Source organism: Prinia subflava, chromosome 2 (genome assembly GCF_021018805.1).
Source record: "Prinia subflava isolate CZ2003 ecotype Zambia chromosome 2, Cam_Psub_1.2, whole genome shotgun sequence".
NCBI lineage: Eukaryota > Metazoa > Chordata > Aves > Passeriformes > Cisticolidae > Prinia > Prinia subflava.
The window spans coordinates 105,609,248-105,625,602 of NC_086248.1; the positions used below are offsets into that span (position 1 = coordinate 105,609,248).

The 16,355-nt window shown below is 39.9% G+C and overlaps 1 protein-coding gene across 1 annotated transcript in view; it reads left to right on the forward strand.

The window, feature by feature from the left end:
• Positions 1-16,355, forward strand: part of LOC134547638 (protocadherin Fat 4-like) — a 28,740-nt gene that overhangs the window by 4,351 nt on the left and 8,034 nt on the right. The window contains exons 8-24 of the mRNA XM_063391785.1: positions 507-1,451; positions 2,414-2,539; positions 2,668-2,925; positions 3,228-3,326; positions 3,428-3,600; positions 4,582-4,730; positions 5,654-5,961; positions 6,564-6,833; positions 7,990-8,127; positions 8,941-9,157; positions 9,777-9,935; positions 10,421-10,572; positions 11,579-11,747; positions 12,639-12,847; positions 14,221-14,400; positions 14,999-15,218; positions 15,570-15,706. Of these exons, the coding sequence (XP_063247855.1) occupies positions 507-1,451; positions 2,414-2,539; positions 2,668-2,925; positions 3,228-3,326; positions 3,428-3,600; positions 4,582-4,730; positions 5,654-5,961; positions 6,564-6,833; positions 7,990-8,127; positions 8,941-9,157; positions 9,777-9,935; positions 10,421-10,572; positions 11,579-11,747; positions 12,639-12,847; positions 14,221-14,400; positions 14,999-15,218; positions 15,570-15,706 (3,909 nt within the window). The remainder of the gene's footprint in view (positions 1-506; positions 1,452-2,413; positions 2,540-2,667; positions 2,926-3,227; positions 3,327-3,427; positions 3,601-4,581; positions 4,731-5,653; positions 5,962-6,563; positions 6,834-7,989; positions 8,128-8,940; positions 9,158-9,776; positions 9,936-10,420; positions 10,573-11,578; positions 11,748-12,638; positions 12,848-14,220; positions 14,401-14,998; positions 15,219-15,569; positions 15,707-16,355) is intronic.

Below are 16,355 nucleotides of genomic sequence, written 5' to 3' on the forward strand. Positions count from 1 at the left end.
TTTGATCAAAACAGTTGCTCAGACAAGCAGAGTACCAGAATGCACCACGCTAGCTCCTTCTTGGATGAAGGTCTGAACACACATGGGAGGTTTCATATCAAAGTAGTGAGAAGGTAATGTGTTCTAGTGTTTTGATTTATAGATCTCTTGAGCTAATTTCCCCCCTTTTTTCATGTAAAGAAAGGCAGAACCAAAGGTTAAAGTACAGTCTGTTATTTTCATTCTGTGTTATATATATTCACATTTTAATAAAAGGCAGTCTTCTCTGCATTTTTATGTCTATTAAGGCTTGATCTTTACTTCTTTTAAAGAATCTGTGAAGGTAACAAGTATCTGAATGAAAATTCATTAAAAGAAGTAAAAATCAAGACACAGCATCAACCATGAGTTGATCAATCCACAATATCAACCATAAAATGAGTGTGGACATAGTTAAAAGCACTCTTCTTTTTCAGTGGTTTGTGTGTTTTAATTCATTTACTGATGATATGCTGTATCTTACACAGGTAGAGTATGAGGCTTTAAATCCCCATATACCAGTTGAGTTTCGGGTGCTGACGGAATCGGCTCCATTTGCCATCGATGACAAGGGAGTCATCTCAACAAATACCACACTGGACTACGAATCCCAGAAAAACTACACTCTCAATATTTCCTTGTCAGATGGAAGCACTGCTGACTATGCCACAGTGTTTATCAGAGTCACAGACATCAATGACAACAGTCCTGTGTTTGGTACCACCAACACCACCATTGCCCTCGCGGAGAACATGCCGGCAGGAACCAACGTCACCAGCGTGTCAGCCACGGACATGGATGAGGGCTTTAATGGATTCGTGGTTTACACTCTGAAGGGTGGAGAAGGAAAAATGGATATTGACAGTTCAGGATACATTTTGCTGCAAAAGGTGCTGGACAGAGAAGAACAAGGCTTCTATAACTTAACTGTGATTGCCAGTGACCAAGGCCAACCTGCACAATCTACAGCGCTCGACCTGACCATCATCATCGATGACGTGAATGACAACGACCCGGTGTTCTCATCGAGCAGGTATGAGGTGAAGGTCCCTGAAGACCAGGAGCTGGGCAGTGCCCTGCTGACACTGTCTGCCACTGACGAGGATGCTGGGCCCAACGCCCTCGTGACGTACCGAATCACTGACCAGAGACCTCAAACCTCCTCCCCGGTGTTCCTTGTCAACTCAAGCACGGGCCAGCTCAGCCTGGGCCAGCAGCTGGATTATGAAACCATAAATGAATTTGAAGTGAAAGTGGAGGCAGCAGATGGAGGTCAGCCAGCTCGGAGCACTGAAACACGGGTAGTTGTTTGTGTACAAGATGTCAATGATAACCCACCAGAATTCAGTCAGGCAGTTTATGATGTATTTGTGTTTGAAAACCATCGGAAGGGGAGTCCTGTCTACACATTCAGTGTTGCTGACAAGGACGAGGTAGGTACCACATTAATTTCATCCTGATAAACCAAAATGACATGCTTTTATCTATTAATCTTCAAAAAAGCACCGTAGTAGATGGGCAAAAGGAGATTTCTTAAATGGTTGGCACTAAGTATGTTATGGTTCATGAAAACTTTGTCTTGCTTTCTCTGGACCCAGCAGTAAACCTTCCCAGCCCAAGGAAGTAAAGACCTTGTACAAAACAGTTTAGTGGCTATATCAGAGAAGATGGGGAGAGCTTCTTTCCCACTCCGTATGTGACTCAGAATAGGACGTGGTGTTTGCTTCTGTTAATGTACACGAGATGAATGCATCACACCAGACAGATAATAGATTTTTTTAAATTGTCTTATTGCTTCTTGTGTCAAAATAATAGTTTCTGATTGAATGTTGCTTGATAAACTAAACTTGGTAAACTTACCTTTAGTCTCAGCTTAGTCAGAGCAAGAGACCCTGGTAGAGTCATTTCATCTAATATAGGAAATCACAAATTTTCCCTCTGCTTTATAACAAGTGGTTTCTTTTGCCCTTGTTTTATAAAGACATTTTGCATGTAGCTGTGGCACTGGAGAGATGCTTTGGAGAAAGAGATTTCTGATTTGCAATATTATTCTAGCTCATGTCAGTTTTAGAGCAGCATAAATGCTCAGTTCATACTCCACTGAACTCTTTTTTGCTCCCCTTTTCATCATGGGGTTAAGTCTTGGAGAGCTTCAGGGAGAATGTGTAGGACCCAAACAGGAAGGCCCATAAGTGCTTCCACATAGCCCAGCTCCTGTTTGCCAAAAAAGTGCACTATTCCAATAACTCAGGGTGCAGGATTTAATTTATTAAACCTGGCAAATCACTTGTACTTCTGTAATGAGAAGTCCTATAAAAAGGTCAAGTATTAGTTAATGAGTTTATTTTTTGAACTTAATAATTTTAAACTTACATGAGCGATATTTTCTTTTTAGGCTGGCTTTTCTCAGGGATACTTCATTCTCAACAGCACTTCATTTACTGTGGATGTCCCTGGAACACTTTCATTAAGGAATGACACAGAATTGGACAGGGAGACTACATCTGGATTCACTTTACAAGTAAATTTGGAGAGAGACTCTGCAGCTCAACCCTACTTCATTCCCTTGAATGCCTTTTTATATCCTTATAAGAGGTTAAAATGACAATGCAATCAACTAAAATTACATTTTTGTTCTTACTTTGTTAGGTATGGGCAGTTGATAATGTAATAAATGGGCTTAATTCAAGTGCCCTGTTCCACATCACTGTTCTGGATGTCAATGATAACAACCCTGAGTTTCAGAATCAGCCATACAGTTTCGAGGTTCTGGAAGGGGAATACATGTTGAATAATTCCACTAGAGTTGGACATGTGACTGCTACTGATTTGGATGAGGGAGAGAATGCACGAATTACTTACTACTTGGCACCTGAGGATGGAGATAATCCATACAGCATCCAGGAGGTAAGGCTTTGGCAATGCTGAAAACAAGATTTAGATCCTGCTGTTCATGAAGTGACTTGGCATGGTAAAATACATCAGGTAAAAAAGAGTAGGCAGTATCATTCTAGTACACATCACAACCAGCACGTACCCTGGAGGTTGGAAATCTATGTTGATGTTCAGAAACCAAGACATTCCTGGTCAGGTGTTGCTTGGAATGTGAACTATCCCAAAGGAGAATAGATTATTTCAATCCCTCATCCTTTTTGAGAATTACAAGAATTTTCTGAATGATCTGTGCATTGAACCACTCTCTTCTCTAGGATGGAACCATTTTGGTTACTGGCTCTGTAGACAGAGAGAGTAAAGAGAAGTATGAGCTGCTCCTGGTGGCATCTGATAACGGAGTGCCTCTGAGGCAGGTAAGGAGTGGCAGGTTATGCTTTATCTGAACTGCCTTTTAATTGTACATCCAAATGCCTGTGCACTTTCTGAATCATGGTTTTCTCCTGCCACACCCTAGAACTTCACACATGTCAGCATCCAAGTGTTAGATGTGAATGACAACCCTCCCCAGTTCACAAGGGCACAGTACTCAGCCAGCATCCATGTGGCAGCAGCAAAGGAAGGAGAGTTTGTCCTGTCAGTGTCTGCCACTGACCTCGACCTTGGGAACAACGCCGTCATTTCGTACAGGTACGTTCCTGTGAGGTTAATAAGTACCTGTTGTGAGAGACACACAAGGTATTTTTATTGATCTTAAGAAGGATAAGATCTCTTCATAAATATTTCACAAGTTCTGTAATCAGTTATGATTTCTATACTTGGAAGAAGGACAGTCGTTACTGGGTGTTTTAGAGCTTATAAAATCATGATTGTCATAAGACAGGGCGTTAATGACAAACAATGTCATTTGTCAAATGTCTATAAACATTTGATGATGTCAAATGTCTATAATAACAAACGATAAACTAGCTGCAAAAACCCACAGCCAAGATTTGTTGCAGTTTCTGAAATTTTGAATAACACACCGGAGTTTCTGGGTACAAAGTAAATGAATCTCTGATTCTTTTATCTTCTGTTTGTTGAGAGGGGGAAATGAGAAATTAACTTCCTTAATGCACTATGCATAGAAAAATCAGGGGAGAAAGATATTGCTATGAGCCCTAAATCATGGAAAATACCAAGATACCTTGATGTGAAAAGCATAGATTGAGAAGGACAAATGAATGAGCAGTAAACTTATGGATGTTTAAATACTGCCTTAAAAGAGGTTATTTTTAACTATGAGATAGCATTCTACCTAAAACACATCACTTGTGAACAATCCAGTTATCAGAATGCCAGGAATCAGCAGCTCTTCAGATGAATGTCACTTGGGTTTCTCCTACTGCTGAATATGCAGCTGAGTGAGCAAGATCTGCCTTCTCCTAGTGGGAGCATCAAAGCTTTGGGGTGTAATGGGAGCTGAAGGCATGAACACTGCACATTTTCATGATGGAAGACTTACTTGGAAATAAAAGGCCAATATATTTTAGGCTAAAGACAGCAATTAAAAGCTGTTCTTTATAAATAGGCAAATATTGTCTGTCGAGTGCTCCTTACAGAGGTGGCAGTAAGTAGATGGCCCTTCCAAGGTCATTAATATAAATGCTCTCCTGATTGCTCCTTGATCAGCCTCATGACCCATTCTGATGATTTCCATATAAATAATGGCACTGGAGAAATCACCCTCAGCAGTACCCTGGACCACATCACAGCCGACACGATTGTTACACTGACAGTTGTTGCCACTGATCATGGAGTTCCTCAGCTCAGCTCAAATGGTAAACCATCTTTTTTACCCCTTATTCTTTTCCCACATAAACATAACCCTTGCAAACATTTACATTTGAAATTAATCCCATTGCTGTCAATCAGACTGAATTTAGCTAAAGAAAAGGTTACATTTGCACAATGATGAATACTTGCTTGTTACCTTTTGATCTCCTCCATGCTGATCATATTAACAGAAAACTGGGTTTTAATAACCCTGGTTAGAAACAATTTTTTAAAATTCATTTATTGCAGTTGTACTTATGGTACAAACCCGAAGACTCCATAGTTGTAGTCACTCTAAAAAGATGTATTCACATTATATTGTTGACGTGTTCCTTTTCCAGTTTTCCTTTATCTTCCTAAAATTACAGATACTTAAACAAACAGAAGCTGGCAAATCACCCTCAAATGAGTTTCTGATCCTCAAAAAATATTCAGTCACGTAATATTTTTTGTAACTTTTTCATGTGTTTTTGGAGGTTAACTTTGATTTATCATGAACAGGAGAAAACAACTGATTTTCTTAAAATAGGACAAGTGGTCACAATAGAAGTTGCCCTCATGGTTTATGTACATCCCCCCTCTCTTGTTCCAAAGCAATTAAGGGCTGGATTTTTAAGGAATGTGAAACATCTGCACATCCCATTAGCTTCAGATTGGTGATCCTTGCTCTTCTGTCACACTAAAGCAAAACTTCTGTAATCAGGGAAGTGAGGTTATCCTGGAAAATCAATTAGTTGTAAAAACCATCACGTTTTGTGTTACATACCAATCCTTATTATTATTAGTTTCTTTTTTCTTATCATTCCTCTTTCCTATGTGATAATTTCTATCATTTTCTACTAGTTCCTCAAGAGCTTGCGGAAACAGAGCACGGATTATGAAGACTTTAGCAATGACTTCACTATTTTAATTTGTTTTCTCTCTCCAGCCTCTGTTACTCTCTACTTGCTGGTAAATGACACCAGCTTTGGACTGACTTTTGAGAGCTCCAGCTACGAGTTCAGCCTTGAGGAAAACAAAGCCCCAGGGACGGCAGTGGGCTCTGTGAAGGCTCTGACTGGAAGCATAGCTGTGCAGGTTGGGTACTCCCTGAAATCCCACTGGGACAGGTTCTCCATCGGCGACCAAGGAGACATCGTGGCCCTTGTCCAGCTGGATCGGGAAGAAGGAGACCTGTACAGCATCCTCGTAGAAGCTGTGGATTCTCTGGTGCCACCCAACACAGCTGTTGCTTTGGTATGGAATATGCATTTCAAAAATATTTGTTATCAAGGAATATGAAATATCTTTGAAAAATATTAACAATCAAGCAAAATCCAGATAAGTGTCTTCTGTCATGCAAATGTGAAGCTTTGAGGCTTCTATTTAATCTCCTTTTTTTTTTTTATATCCTGAGGAAATATTACCATCTGGAGATATTGTCAACTTCACAGATTGTGTCACTCCCTGAGAGCTCCTTACGAACAACCCATAACCAGAGAAACTGCTTAACACCATTTCTGGTTCTGTGCATAGTTCTGTCAAATGAATGAGCCAAAAAGCCTCAGGTTATTAGTTCTGCTCATCTCTTCCAGTTAGAGTGTGTTATCTCGCATATATCTTATCTTGCAGCTGAGAATTCAAAAAGATAAAAAACGCAGAGACTGTGAAAGTGCTCAAATGCTGAAAAACACTGAAATTGTAATCTATTCCTTTGGATTTTGTTCCTTTGTTGTTTGGTTTTTTTCCTACAGGCTTCCGTGGACTAAAATAAACCAAAATTCTTCTTTGGATACTACAACTACTACTACAACTCAAATTTATGTCTTTTTTTCTTTCATTTCTTATTTTCAATATAGGTTACTGTGAGGGTTGAAGACATCAATGACAACCCTCCAGTTTTCTCTGCGTGGATCCAAACTCATTTATCAGCTCCTGAGAATGCAGCTGGTCTAGACCTGGGCACATTTTCTGCTACTGATCTGGATATAGGAGATAATGCACTTATCAGCTACTCTCTGCAAGATGATTTTGCTGGAACATTCCATATGAACAGTTCTACGGGCAAGCTGATGACAAAGAAGTCCTTAGACAGGGAAGTGATGGACAGTTATGAATTGAAAATAATGGTGAGTTGACAAATTCGATGCAAGTTCCCAGAATTCTCAGCATTAAAAAAAGAGAAAATACTGAACCATCACAAGAAAACCGCTTAATCTTAGAGAATTCCATTTGAATTCATGCATGATTTTTGACTGTTCCTTATGTTTCATATGTAGAGCTCTGTTTTCTGCTCTGTAAATTGGTTTTGGTGAATAAATTACCTATGAACCCTAAATTTTAAAGGTCACAGTCACACAACAGCTGACTGTGACATCTGCAAAGCATTCCTGGGTCCATTTTAGACCATACAGCTGCATCTCCAATCCATGTTATTTCTCCCTTTCCCTTATTTTTTGTCATTTTCCAAAATATATGTCCTTAGATCTTTAAAAAAAACACCTGAAATGAGATTTTTCAAGTAAAAAAGAAAGAAAAAGCATGAATTTTCACTCAACATCCATGAGGTTATCTATTTATTCTAGCTGATTTCATTGATTTTTCCTGCTAACTAATCAGATCAATTACTGTGCATACAAAGAAGTGTTCCAGCAGTGGCCATTAAGTACAAATATATTGGAAGGACATTTTTACAGGTCAAAGAACTTGTGGAAGATATAGAGGGGACTTATTAAAAATTGAGCAGTGTCTTCTGAAAAGCTTCAACTTAATAAAAGTGGACACTTTTTAAGACTAATTGAAAACCGTGTATATGTACCTACAGATGAGAATCTTCTATGGCAGATGTCGGTGCAGTGTAAAACTGACTGTGAGTTTGCCACATACTGGATGCTCTTCACAACTTGCTTTGTTGGCACTTTAAACCCTCAAAATGCAGGGGATTTCCTCATTCTTTTGACTACCACAGCACAGATATCTGTGCATCACAGTCTTGTGTTGGTTAGTGCCACATCTGATCACACGACATGTTTGATCTGCATCCAGGCTCGAGCTTTTGATTAATTGTTAATGAGAGGCAGAGCATGTGATGGGATGAGGATACCAGCTGCAGGAAGATGTGGCAACTAATCAAGCACAGGGCTAGAAAAGTGTCACTGACAGATAATTGGTCCAGCAGAAAGGCTTCAGAGGCAAAAGCTCACAATTTTTGGAGCAAAAATGAACTGGGAGAGTAGGTTTGTGTCAAAGTAGTGCTGTTTTTAATGACGAGTTGTTCCTTCACAGGCCACTGATTCTGGCAAGCCACCACAATCTGCAAGCTTAGTTCTGAGCATCGCTGTGGAAGATGAGAATGACAACCCACCAGTGTTCCCCCAAACGTCCTACTCCGTGACTGTGAGGGAGAATGAGCCTCCGCATGTGGTGTGTGGCACTAGGAATAAACAGCCTGTTCTGAGCTTGTTTCCTCTGTGCACTGGGAAGGGGCAGTGACCTCTCATGGCTGTGCATTGCTGAACATAATTTTTTACTTTGTGGAGCCTGTAGAATCAACCACACAGCATGTTTGGTTTGTATGAGTATGACCTTGGTGGGGAATACCTGTCCCACTGATTCTTCCTAAAACTCTCACAAAGAGTGAGAGCTGCTCCCCCTTTCCCTCTTGTCCTCAGCAGTGATTCCACACTGCACAGCCTGAGTTTTCACTGGATCTAGGGGCACCATATTTTCAAGATGTTTAGTGCTGTAGATGTTGTGCATATGTCCAGCATCCCTCTGTTCCTAAGCTTTTCTGTCTTAGAATCATGAGGTGGTTTATACTGGAAGGGGCATTAAAGATCATCTTGTTCCAGACCCTCAGCCATGGGCAGGGACACCTTTCTGTAAGACCAGGTTGCTCAGAGCTCCATCCAGCCTGGCCCTGAACATTTACAGGGATGGGGCATCACAACTTCCCCGGGCAACCTCCCAGTGCATCCATTTCTGGCTCTGTATCCGCCTTGCAGATGTGACCTAGTGGTTTACAGGAGTCAAGGAAAGAGGCAATGAAATACCTGGCAGTCTGAAACTGCTCTGCCACAAGCTGTGCCAGAATTCCAGCAATGCAATTAATCAATTAATGAGTAATTCAGTCAGTAAACACTCTGTGGGTCAATACCAATCTTGTGTGCATGTTTTGCCACTCTCTTTGTTCTGCTCTAAACGTCTTGTTGCTGACTTTTTTCCCTTTTATTTTAGATTTTGAGTGCAGTAGCCACAGATGCAGATCTAGGGTACAATGCCATCATTCATTACACCATAACTGGAGAGACAACTTCATTTCATGTTGGAGAACTTTCTGGAGATATTGTAACCCTTCAACCTCTGGACTATGAAAGTCATTCCCAGTATATGTTTGTTCTGAGAGCTTTCAATCCTGGAGAGCCACATCTCCAGGACACAGCAAACATTACAGGTAACTGTACCACAGAAAATGAACTTTCATTAACCCTAGGGAATATTTCAGCATGTGTAATTCTGAGGCAGTAGTAATGCAGTCTGCTAGAGTTAATTATCAGAAACGATGGTGTGATCTTTTCACTATAGCCAGATGAAATTTTTCTAAAAACAAGTTTGCCGTGTCAAAAGTGAGGATTTTCCACACAAACTGACATTACTTCCTTCAATATCGTCATTTTTTTTTCTATTTTCTGAGAACCTATTGACATTTTGATTGAAAAGGTTTCCAAATACATAATTCAGGGTTTTTTTTCTGCTTGTATACAGAAGGGCAGTTTCTAGGGTGATAAAACATGTTGACAGTGATTTTTAGTCTTGTTAAAATAACAGTGCTTGATTGCTGTTTTTTTTCCCTTAAAAAAATTAAATCAATTTGTTCTGTTGGGGGAAAAAGACATTTCTGTGAAGCTGGTATCCTACCAAGGAGGATAGCCAACCCTAGGCCAGCCCTACTTTTGATCAGTATAACTGGATATATTCTCATTCAGAGGAGCTGTGTTTGTTTATGTTAGCTGAAAAAACCCAGCTCGTAACCATTTAGGTAAAACTCACCAAACGTGATGATTCTTTCTCAGTTACTGTGGAAGATGTCAATGAAGAAGGACCCGTGTTTGACCAGTCCTCATATTACAAGATCCTCCCAGACAATTCTACAGCTGGCACACTGGTAGTGGACATCAATGCAAGAGATGAAGGCAAGGGTTATGATGAAGGCATTTTCTACAATATTTCAGGTATGGAAGAAAAAATCTTTATATTTTTTCTATAAACAGAATCTTTATATATCTTTATATATCTTTATATAAACAGAGTAAAATCTTTATTATCTTGTTTATTACTGGGATACTTGATACTGCTAAAGCAAGCTGCATGACACCAGAATGAGAGAGAATGGTCATAAATTGAACTGGCGGGTTCAGACTGGATAGAAGGGGTAAGAAATCCTCTGTGAAGATCAGTAATTAATGGAAGAGGTTGCCCAGAGATGCTGCCCTTGGAGATTCTCACCTGATGGATCAAAGCCTTGAACAACCTGTGCTGAATTCACTCCTGGCCATGTTTTGAGCCAAGAGGTTGGACTAGAGGGGGTGTCTTGCTCCAAATCACACGTACAGATTAGGATTTCAACTTGTGTCTCTTCCCTCCTGGGCATACATTTCAGTCACTGGTCTCTGCTGGTTTCAGGGAATATCTCCAATGCTTCTTTTTTTGTTTTCAGATGGAAACTCAGAAGGCCTCTTTAGTCTTTCCAGTACTACAGGAGAACTCAGGTTAACAAGAGACTTATCCAAACAAACTGCTCCCCTGTATTACTCCTTGAATGTCACCGCTACAGATTCGGGTCTGCCACCTCTTTCAACTTCTGTAAAGGTACTAAAATTTCTACCTTGCATTCTGTTTACTGTAATTCCTCAGATTATTTTGTTCTGCTTTGAGCATAGTTATACCAGGAAAGGGGTATTAGGCAAAGTTATGCAAACCAGGAATCAGAATGTCAGAGATTTATTTCTGTTTCAGGCTACAAGATAACAGTCACTGAGTTATGCTGCCCTAGCAGTTGCTGGCATACCACACGAAATGATTGTGATCCTTCCATTTCAGAAAAGACAGAAGCTCCAGGGAGGAGGATTAGAGCAGTGGAGACTTCTGTGCAAGGTCAAAGAGGGGTACAGCCAGAAAGAATGTAATGGAAGTATGTGATAAATAAACAGGAGATAGGAAAATAAAAAGGAACACTTTATTTGCTATAATGTAAGAAAAAATAATTTCTAGATTGAAGAGTGAGAAATCTAAATATGGTTAAAATAATTATTTTTACACAGTCCTTATAACTTGCTGGTGATCGTTTGCCACTAAATATCACAGCAGAATTTTAAAAGGAACTAGAAATCTATATGGATAAAGATGTAGAAAGTTACCTTCAACAATCTTAAAATGTAGACTTATAAGCCATCATTCTTCAGGCGACAGGCCTTTTTTATTTACCACCTATCACCTTTTGTTCTTAATCTATACATCAGTTACAACAGTTTTAAAATACTGTGCAAACTCCTGCTCTGGTTACACCCTCTCCAGTGGAAAACTGGAGATGAGTGCATCTCTCTGAGAGCTGCTTAGTCTTTAAAATGTCCTTTAAAATGTGCTGTATGTGAGGAACTGGAACTCTGTATTTAGCAAAGCATCCAGGTGAGCCTGACCTGGTGAGGCTTCTGCTGTTTCCCACCAGCATTTGCTGCCTTCAGGGCAGTGTCAAACTCAGCACGCAGCAATCCCAGGCTCCTCGCTGGCCAAGGCCTGGACTTGTGCTGTCTCACACCTCAGTAGGAATGTTCCTGCTAAAGCTGCAAACATCACCCCCATGTCCTTTTCCCTGCAGGTGTCAGTCATGGTTTCTCCCATGGATGTGTCCTTCCCAGTGTTCCTGGAAGAAGCCTATCACCCTGCCCCTCTGTCAGAGAAGACCCCTGCAGATACGTTTGTTGTAGAGATCAGTGCCTTGTACAGGCTCCCTGTGAACTACAGCATCGCCTCTGGAGATGAGCAGGGTGAGCCCTGGATGTGGAATAACGGGAAGAGGGGGTGTGGAACAACGAGCCCAGCACTGAGCATTGGGATGGTTTCTTCTCCCCTTCCTTTTGCTCTCACCTCAGTTCCACAGTTCCTATCCATTAATATTGGGTGGGAATGAACCCAATGCATCAGGTGTGGGCACGTGATTGAATTTCTATCAGAGCAGCACAAGGCACACGATACAGGGCTGGCTCCACCAGCCGTGTGCTCTGTCTGCTGCAGGAAGATCAGGCTGTACCTGGGCAGGCATAAAGTTACTCTGGCTGGAGAAAAAAATAACTAATAGCACAAAAACTTCTAGTAGAAAACTAACTCAGCAACATTTTCCTAACAAATGTGAGTGCCTAGAGTAAGTTTATATTGGTCAAGTGCATCAGTGCTTTGTCACATTTTTTTACTAAATATAGAGCAGATTTTAATCTATCATCAAACAGCCAATTTGTACTTCAGCTTTGTAAAGTGTTTTGTATGAAGTTGTGAACTTCAAGGTAGTTGCAAAATTTCTCATCTTCATTAACAACAGGACTTCTTAAGAAATATAAAAATTTCTAGCTGAAAGAGGGGCAAATAATCTCTAACTGTTTCAGAGGAATGTGAAGACCTGACTGGAGAGTGGCGGATTGAATTTTCTCCCTTTTGGTTCCCATCTGTCCTTCTGAATCATTTATTTTTGTTAATTACAGCCCTGGATATATCTGAAATTCTTGTCAACACTGTAAAAATGTTGAATTTCATTTTGTTCTTTGAAGAATACTGTAACATACAATACTCATATAAATGATGTGTAGTGTTCACTGGAGGATTCATATCTTCAGTTTCAACGAATGAAATCATAACCAGAATAATTTCTGGGTTTTTTTTAACAGGATATTTCATTATCCATTCATCCAATGGTATCGTAAGAACAAGTAAGAATCTAGAGCTGGAAGATTTCCCAGTCAATTTCAAGGTACGAGCAACAGACTCATCTAATGCTGCCATATTTAGTGAAGTTGGAGTGAAGGTGGAAGCTATCGATGAAAACGATTTCCCGCCGGTTTTCCCATCCTCTCTACTAGAAGAGAGCTTGCCAGAGGTAAGAAAATGCCATCCGAAGTGAATCACAAAAATAAGTCTTCAAATTAATAAAAATAATCTTTTGTTGAGTATATAGGTAAACCTTCTGGAACTGGGCAGACTTGCTCTTCTGTCCTACCATATGATGTTGTGAGGTTTATTTCAAGCAGAAATCCCAGTACACAACAAGAATGATCTAGGAGTGCGGACTTCTTGAAGGAAAGGTGGATCTTTTCTAATGAGGGGCTCCATGAAGGAAGAACTACCACTCCATTTTGAATATTTGACACAGAGAATATTCAGGTGCATTCAAAATCTATTGGATGTGCTGGGCACCTCATAGGGTCTTACTCAGCCTTTTGTAAGGGAGCTTCACACAGGGAAGTAACAGAGCAAAGTGTCTAATTTAGCAATATTTCTGCTCTTGCTCACGTACAATCTGTTGTGATTTTGCTGGCACAAGTGATCAGCAGCAGAGAACAAGCCAGATTTCAGTCAGATTTTCAGCCGTTGTGGTTCTCTACAGAAGAGGCCACAGCATTTAAATATGCAAAAGCATCTTGCTCAACATTTCACTCTCAATTTTCAAGCAACCCTTTTCACACTTTATTCTGCTGTTTGTTTTTTTTAAGAAGCACATTGATCATGTTAGTATTTTACAGAGCACATACCTTGCCTTTGAGACCCCCAGCTGATGCACATGTATTGTCTTTAGCAGCCACAACTGATTTAAAATCTACTCCATTTCTTCCACTGAGTTAAACATAGTTTCACTTACTACACCTAATTTTAATGTTCCCAGTTAGTTTAATGGAGAAGAACTAGAATCATGTTTCCCAACCTTAAAAAATTGATTTCCATGTGAAATATTTACACAGTGGGAATTGCTGGATGCCCTGTTGGATCAAATAACTTCAGATCAGGTCTCAAATGGCCCTGCAAGTGAAATGCTGATATCTGCTGTCAATCTTGGTGCAAATAACATTGTTAAAAAGGAAGAATTAGATTATTTATTTTGATAGCTATTAGCCAAATAGTGCTCAGAAAGAAACATGACTTTGGAGTTGAGAACACCCATTGAATTTCATAGAAGAAGAGGCTGTTAAAGGGAAACAAGAGCCAGTCAGATCCTTGAGGTTAACATTTGGGTTGTTTGAAATCATTTTTCTCCCTGAAAATTGCAGCTATGGGCAGAGACACGGGGGTAGGAAAACAGCTCTTTTCTGTGAATTAGAGAAAGCAAGAGACTCTCTCACTGTGCTGAACAAGTAGTATAATTTTGATTCTCAGGTCTATACTACTGTAACTGGATGCAGTACCTGTTACTTTCACATAATTCAGGCAATTGCAGCAAAGCAGTCTGTGAGAGCCTCAATCTTTCCTCCTCCACAGCATGCCCCTGCTACTGAGATTGTGCAGCTGAAAGCTCAGGACAATGACACAGGTAGAAATGGTCTCCTGACATACGGCATTCTCAATGGACACGGACTAAAATTCAGGATAAATGCAACAACTGGAATCCTTTATTCCACGGCCCCCTTTGATTATGAAGAGGAACCCACAGAGTATCAGGTTTGCTTTAGATTTTTTACATCTTCTTTATTCAGAACTCTCTATCTTTCTCTTGGAGAACAAGTAACACTTGTGCTTTAGCTTGATAACGCTGCTTGAATGTTTTCCGCACTGGTTTGGAATAGGAGCATCTCAAGGTGTGAGGCATTATTAAAACAAGCTACTGCCTTTTGACTATAATGAAATTCAAGCACAGCTCATTGTTCACTTGCTCTGCCAGCACTTCAGCACATGAATAACTAATTTCACAATGACAGCTCATGTATTCAGCACTGTCTGTTGCTTGAACCAGTGCTGGATTGAGATCTTGCAGATATGATTCTCAGTTAATCTTCTTTTTGTTGTTGCCACTACTGGATATTTTTTTATGGTCTTCAAGTAAAAAATACTGGTGAATTTGTTGGTTCTACACAGAAAGACTTTTTTAATTCACCCAAACACTCCTTTAGTTTCCAAAAATCATTCTGAGGGGAATTCAGAACTGGACTTTACATTTCTAAGAACATTTCAAAGTTTAAAATTCACCAAGATTTTTTAAATCCTTATGCATGAACCTCTTTGTGTGGCTTCTCATTACCAGTGAGTGTGTAACTTCCAGGTTGTGGTGTATGCTGAAGACAATGGAATCCCTGAGAAGAAGAGGGGTTACTGCACAGTTGTGATAAAGATCACTGATGTTAATGACTGGCCACCTGTGTTTGATCCAGTGCCTGACTTCAGTGTCCATGAAAACGTGCCCGTGGGATTCATAGTTGGAAAAATCACAGCGTCAGACAGAGACATGGGAGACAATGCCTTTGTTCGGTATAACCTCACAGGTAACAAGGAATTCTGTCACTGCACTGGCACTTTGTTGTTGTTACAATTATGAGCATAATTAGTATTATCTGTGTTATTTCCTAACCTCTTTACACCAAAGCCAGGAATGTTCACCTTCACCTGGTTTGGAATGTTACTAATATATGCTCATACAATTTTCAAACCTTGGCTCATGTTTCAAATGCCCATCCACTCAAAATACTTCTGCTCTTCTTCTACGTTATCCACGCACTACTTAAAATTTTGTTTTGATGTGTTTGGGACACAAGTAAACATATAATTTAGGAGTGTAGCTATTTATGTGCTGCTTAGATATATTAACTGATGATGCTTGTTTAAATCTGTCTCAGGTGAAGGAGAAAATATATTTGAAATAGATGAAATACAGGGCATCATTAAGATAAGGAACTCTCCAGACTATGAAACCATGAATAAATACAACCCTACAGTGACTGCAGTCAACAATAAATCTGCCCCTTTCTACCAGGTAAGAGACCATTACAGTAATGAACAGCCACCCTTCAGAGTGGATTTTGAGCTACTGAGAGGGAGATCTATCCCAGCCATTTATTGTGTAGAATAAATGAGTCACCTCATCATGTTTAGAGTCAGCCTTCAACAGCCTTTAACCACATTGAGTAGTAGTATCCTTGAAATACTTCAAAATTATGCATGGTAGGCTTTGACCCTGAATTGTTTCCTGGCTGACCTGTGCTGGGGAACTGGAGCTTGTGTGCTGCTGTTACAACTATAAGTGATGTGATAATTTTTCATGGGAGAAGTATTTTCAGCAGATTGTTCTAGTTCTGCTGTATTTCTTTTATTTGAAAAGATATTGCACTTCTTTAACAGAATCAGAAATGTGTGGTTTCCTTAGCTGCATGGTGGAGGTCTCCTAAACATATCCTGTTCTTGCTTACTCAGACACCTTTCAAGAAGAATCCTACTGCAACACTGAATTCCTGCCCCTCCTGTTAAAATCCTGTGATGATCTCTGAAGCTGAGTTAACACAATTAAACCCAAACAATATTTTACTGCAGTGTTTTTGAAGCCTGATTTATAATTTCTGTTGCATGTGCAAGTAAGGAAAAAACAATGCTAAGTAAGACTTTCTAAATATTCTAAAATGCATGGC